Source organism: Oratosquilla oratoria, chromosome 20 (genome assembly GCF_046742065.1).
Source record: "Oratosquilla oratoria isolate Oo_2021 chromosome 20, ASM4674206v1, whole genome shotgun sequence".
Taxonomy (NCBI): Eukaryota; Metazoa; Arthropoda; class Malacostraca; order Stomatopoda; family Squillidae; genus Oratosquilla; species Oratosquilla oratoria.
This window is the reverse complement of record NC_134796.1, coordinates 1,894,332-1,900,079: the sequence shown is the minus strand read 5'-3', so window position 1 is coordinate 1,900,079 and position 5,748 is coordinate 1,894,332. Positions and strand designations below refer to the sequence as shown.

Here is a 5,748-nt window from a genome sequence, read left to right as displayed (position 1 = left end):
ACTCTCAGAAATTTTTCCTTTTACCATTAAAGTCGTGTTGTGATGTGCGCAAAATTGTCTTTGGGTGTACATTTCCCCCTTCCTGTTTTCTCGAAAATAACAATAAGAACAACAATAAAGTAAACAAACAATAAAACACTATTACTGACCACAACTTAACACTAGCAACAACAGTAGCAACATAAAACAATAGAAAAAAGAATCGTAATAATAGTAAAAATTAAAACAATGCTACTCTTATTTCTGGTGTTACTATTACTACTACTACTAATGATGATAATAATGATGATAATAATATTGATATTAGTATCAATATTGATATTGATATTGATATTGATATTGATATTGACATATATTGATAATATTAATGTTAATATGAATGATAATATTTATAATAACAATAATAGCAATTATGGCAATAGTACTAATTCTACTACTACTACTACTATTACTGCTACCAATGCAACTAGTAGCACTCCTACTAACAGTAAAGGGAAACATTATGATTTTACACTTACCTCTTCAGTACTGTAAACAGCACAGAAGTGGCGCCTGGAAAGAAGACAAAAACATTATAACAAATTTCTTAATATCAACTACTACACACACATTCAGTCCGAGCATATTCATACAAATAATGGACATCCCTCTCACTGATGGGATTAGATTTTGAACAGTGTGGCACACTTTAAAGCTTTTGCTCTGGCTAAATACAAGTGAGGTCCAAATAACGGTGTCTGTTCATAAAATATAGGTGAATGATGTAGAGGTTCTGGGGGGGGGAGCGTTAGAACAAGTAAGACGCCTCAAATATTTGCCTGTTTAACGTAGGAAGATTTCACTCAGTGGAAGCCTCAGAAGACAGAAATGGTCCTTAGACCAGGGGCGAGCAACCCTTGCCACGAATGCATAGCCTGGCACACTATATATATATATATATATTGTCAGTGTATTTAGGCAGGAGTTTTTCTCTAATGCATGTTTCATTAAAAGTGATGGCTAGTTGTGCATTAATAATTTTCTTAATGGTATTTTCCATATACCTTATTAAGGATTTGTTTTCCTTAGGAAGGAATTTTATGACTTGGCTGTATGTAGTCATATTAGCTAGATCGCGATTTCGGGTTCAAGACCCTTCTTCAGTAGCTATAGGGATAAGAATTAATCCAAAGATTCTAGTAAAGATCTAAGTTTTATACTAGAGTTCCTATACTTGCTAATCACTGGGGGAGGTCACCTGGTATTACGGGCAGGGACGAAATGTCACGTGCGCTAGGGAGCCTCCGGGTTTGTGTTGTGGCGGAATGTGGCGTTTTGTCTCGTAGTTGGACGAGTGGCGTTTTGTCTCGTATTGATGGAGTTGCAATGGGATCCCCCCTTGGAGTATTAATGGCAAACTTCTTCATGGGCTGCGTAGAAGAAGAAGTATTCAGTAAAACAGAAAAGCCAGATATTTACTGTAGATACATTGATGATGTCTTCATTAAAACCAATAACAGCAATGAAGCTGAAAAACTCCGCCACCTATTACAAGAGACATCTGAACTCACTTTCACTATGGAAGATAGCATTGACGGAGCTTTACCCTTCCTCGACCTCTTAGTGAAACAAAATGAAAATTCTTTTAATACAACAGTGTACACAAAACCCACTAACCCTGGACACTGCCTTAATGGATCCAGTGAGTGCCCTCAAATATATAAGGACTCTACCATCAGTGCCTATATTCGAAGAGCACTAACTCACTGCAGCACATGGACTCAAGTGCATGATGAAATCGAACGTTCCACTCAAGTTCTGATCAATAACGGCTTCAATGAAAAAGAGAGATACATTTTCAAACAAAGAAAATAATGGACGGTTGGCATAACAACAACAATGATAAACAAAATAAAGAGAAAATCAACATATATTATAAATCCACCTTTTCGTCAGCTTATAAAGAAGATGAACGCATTATGAGACAAATTATAAAAAGAAACATTAAACCAGTCAATCCAGAAAAAATACTAAATCTAGTGATTTATTATAAAACTAAAAAAACTAGCCACCTTCTTATTAGAAACAGCCCCCTACAAGAGAGAAAGGAACTTCAGAAATCACATGTCATCTATAGGTTCACATGTACACGAGGGAACTGTGAAGCCCTCCCATCCACCTATATTGGCATGACGACAATGAGGTTATCCCGTCGCCTCTCATACCACCTGACATCTGGAGCCCCTAAAAATCACTTAAGAGAAGCCCACGGCATAACACTAGCAAGAGAGACACTAGAGAAAAACACCGAGATTTTGGATTTATGTACTGACGATAGACGCCTCCCAATTTTAGAAGCGTTGTATATTAAAGAGTTGAGCCCAAACCTAAATGTACAAGCAGAAGACCTCCGAGCCCTTCCAAGCATGAGACAAACCGTTACAAATAATAACATGAGACATAACATCACAAACGCCAATACGAGACAAAACGCCACTCGTCCAACTACGAGACAAAACGCCACATTCCGCCACAACACAAACCCGGAGGCTCCCTAGCGCACGTGACATTTCGTCCCTGCCCGTAATACCAGGTGACCTCCCCCAGTGATTAGCAAGTATAGGAACTCTAGTATAAAACTTAGATCTTTACTAGAATCTTTGGATTAATTCTTATCCCTATAGCTACTGAAGAAGGGTCTTGAACCCGAAATCGCGATCTAGCTAATATGACTACATACAGCCAAGTCATAAATTTCCTTCCTAAGGAAAACAAATCCTTAATAAGGTATATGGAAAATACCATTAAGAAAATTATTAATGCACAACTAGCCATCACTTTTTAATGAAACATATATATATATATATATATATATATATATATATATATATATATATATATATTCTTTTTAATGCACGTGAAACTCAGAGTTCATGTCAGAAAAAATATTAACAAATCTTCAACTTCTTCTGTATGACCAGTGGTAACCATATGCTGCGCTGGGCTGTGAATTTGGGCCCGATGATTTTACATTTTTGGCACGCGAGAAAATGTTGTATCAAAGATTTGGATGATTTTTGGCACCCACATTTTGAAAAGTTGTCCACCTCTTCCCTACAGGATCAGAAACGTAGTGATAGAATTGATGAGTCATGTATGGGAAATAGTACTGAATCAGTACAATCCTGTCAATAATACAGATTATGAAAAATACGCTAAAGAATTTAGGCAGTTTGGCATTGGTGATCGCCACTTACCTCCACAACATGTAATAGGGATGGCCAATGAAACAGTAATTATGAATAAATTAGTAATTGTACAGCACTACAAAGACGATACGTGCCCTCACGTTGGAGATGACCGAGACTAACCGACGTCAGGTTTACTTAGCGCGGGAAAACATACACAGTTCGTCTTGGTTCTTCTACAAAAAGGCGCAAATAAATATACAATGACAATAATAAAACCAACATACAATAATAAATATACACTACTACAAGTACAATTCGTCTTGGTTCTTCTACAAAAAGGCGCAAATAAATATACAATGACAATAATAAAACCAACATACAATAATAAATATACAATACTACAAGTACAATTCGTCTTGGTTCTTCTACAAAAAGGCGCAAATAAATATACAATGACAATAATAAAATCAATATACAATAATAAATATACAATACTACAAGTACAATTCGTCTTGGCTCTCCTACAAAAAGGCGCAAATAAATATACAATGACAATAATAAAATCAATATACAATAATAAATATACAATACTACAAGTACAATTCGTCTTGGTTCTTCTACAAAAAGGCGCAAATAAATATACAATGACAATAATAAGAACAATATACAATAATAAATATACAATACTACAAGTACAATTCGTCTTGGTTCTTCTACAAAAAGGCGCAAATAAACCTAAAATAACAACAATAAAATAAAAATACAATAATGAATATACAATACAACAAATACGTATTTATAATATACAAGGAATGTTCAACGCCACCATTACTAACTGGATTTTATTCTGCCTGAAAAAGTCTCTACCTTGTATGGTCTAGAAGCAGGAACGTAAACACACGACTCAAGCACCACATTCTACCTTCAGTGGACAGAAATCCCCAGTATTTTATTTTATATTTGTTTATCTATTTTTTCCCTTTTTTTTTCTTCAATGGTTCGTGCCGCTGCGGAAGTCTCAAGCCACTACATCCCACTGCGTCAGCGTTCGTCATTGGATCATTTTCATCCGCTCGTCTTCCCCTTCCCTTCACATTCTCCTCATTCCACTTCCTCCTCTTCCTCTTCCTCCTATTCCTTCCCTCCTCTCTTCCCTTCTCATCTCCTTTCTCCTCCTCCTCAGCCCTCCTTTACTCTTTCTATCTCCTCTCCTTCCCTTTACCTATTCCTTCTCATACTGCTTCTCATACTTCTCCACTTCCTCCCTTTACCTTCTTCCTTCACCCCCTGCCCTCCTCCCTCCGAATCTTCTCCAACTTCTTCCTCCTTCTATCTTATCTTTCCCTTTACTCATCCTCCTCCTCCTCCTTCTCCTCCTTCTCCTCCTCCTCCTCCTCCTTCCACACCTTCTCCAATTCGTGCTCTTGCTCTTGTCGTATCTAATTCTCTTCTTCCTCTTCTTCATTCTTTTCATCCTGTACCTTTTATTCCTTATTTCTCTATACATCTTTATCGCCCTCTTATCTTCCTACTCTTTCTCCTCGTTCTCCCTTTCCTACTCCTCTTCTTCTTTCTAAGATTTCCTCTTCTTTGGAGTTCTTTCCTCTTCCCTTCCGATCCCTCTTTTTTCACCCTTCTACTCTTTTTCCTTTTGTTCAGCTTTCTCCTCCTTCTCCTCCTTAGTACCTTCTATCTATAGATAGTAGATAGATAGATAGATAGATAGATAGATAGATAGATAGATAGATAGATAGATAGATAGATAGATAGATAGATAGATAGATAGATGAATAGATTGACAGACAGAGAGAGAGAGAGAGAGAGAGAGAGAGAGAGAGAGAGAGAGAGAGAGAGAGAGAGAGAGAGAGAGAGAGAGAGAGAGAGAGAGAGAGAGAGAGAGAGAGAGAGAGAGAGAGAGAGAGAGAGAGAGAGAGAGAGAGAGAGAGAGAGAGAGAGAGAATGAGAGAGAGAGAGAGAGAGAGAGAGAGAGAGAGAGAGAGAGAGAGAGAGAGAGAGAGAGAGAGAGAGAGAGAGAGAGAGAGAGAGAGGAGGGCAGAAGTCATCACGCCATCCCCGAGAATTGGCGCCTGATCCCCCTGGGCGACGTAGATCAGGGAACTTGGGAATGAGATGTTCACGTGGTGGAGCTGTTAAGAGGAATTCCTTCCGGCGGGAAGTTTTCACAGCAGAAGTCGTTCGTGTTAGTCTCTGGAAATGTCCTCGAGGCCGAAACTCCCATTTTGAGGTCCTTGAGTAAACCAAACATTATCGCTGGTAAATTTATGTTGTTGGGTATTTTGAGTGGAATTTTTATATTGGTTAATCTTTATATTGGTTAAACCTGTTAAATGTATTATATTTTTGATGAACGTGTTATGTTTGTGAGAAGGGTTAAATTGCTTAAACCGAATATTGAAGATTTATCTACATTTCACACGCTTTACCATGAATAATGTAAGACTGTTTTTATTCAGATGACGGGAATCTCCCTACACTGAAAACGTCAAGACCTTTATGTCAGAGTAACTTGCTATGGAAGGCTTGACTATAGAAGGCTTCATGCATAGGGAAACGTACA

General features: G+C 37.6%; 1 protein-coding gene across 1 annotated transcript in view; it reads right to left on the bottom strand.

Annotated features, from left to right (window-relative positions):
* Window positions 1-5,436, bottom strand: part of LOC143036028 (uncharacterized) — a 177,349-nt gene extending 171,913 nt beyond the window's left edge. Inside the window, exons 1-2 of the mRNA XM_076203285.1 lie at window positions 5,309-5,436; window positions 519-552 (exon numbers count right to left, since the gene is read on the bottom strand). Of these exons, the coding sequence (XP_076059400.1) occupies window positions 519-552; window positions 5,309-5,436 (162 nt within the window). The remainder of the gene's footprint in view (window positions 1-518; window positions 553-5,308) is intronic.
* Between the last annotated feature and the right edge of the window lie 312 nt (window positions 5,437-5,748).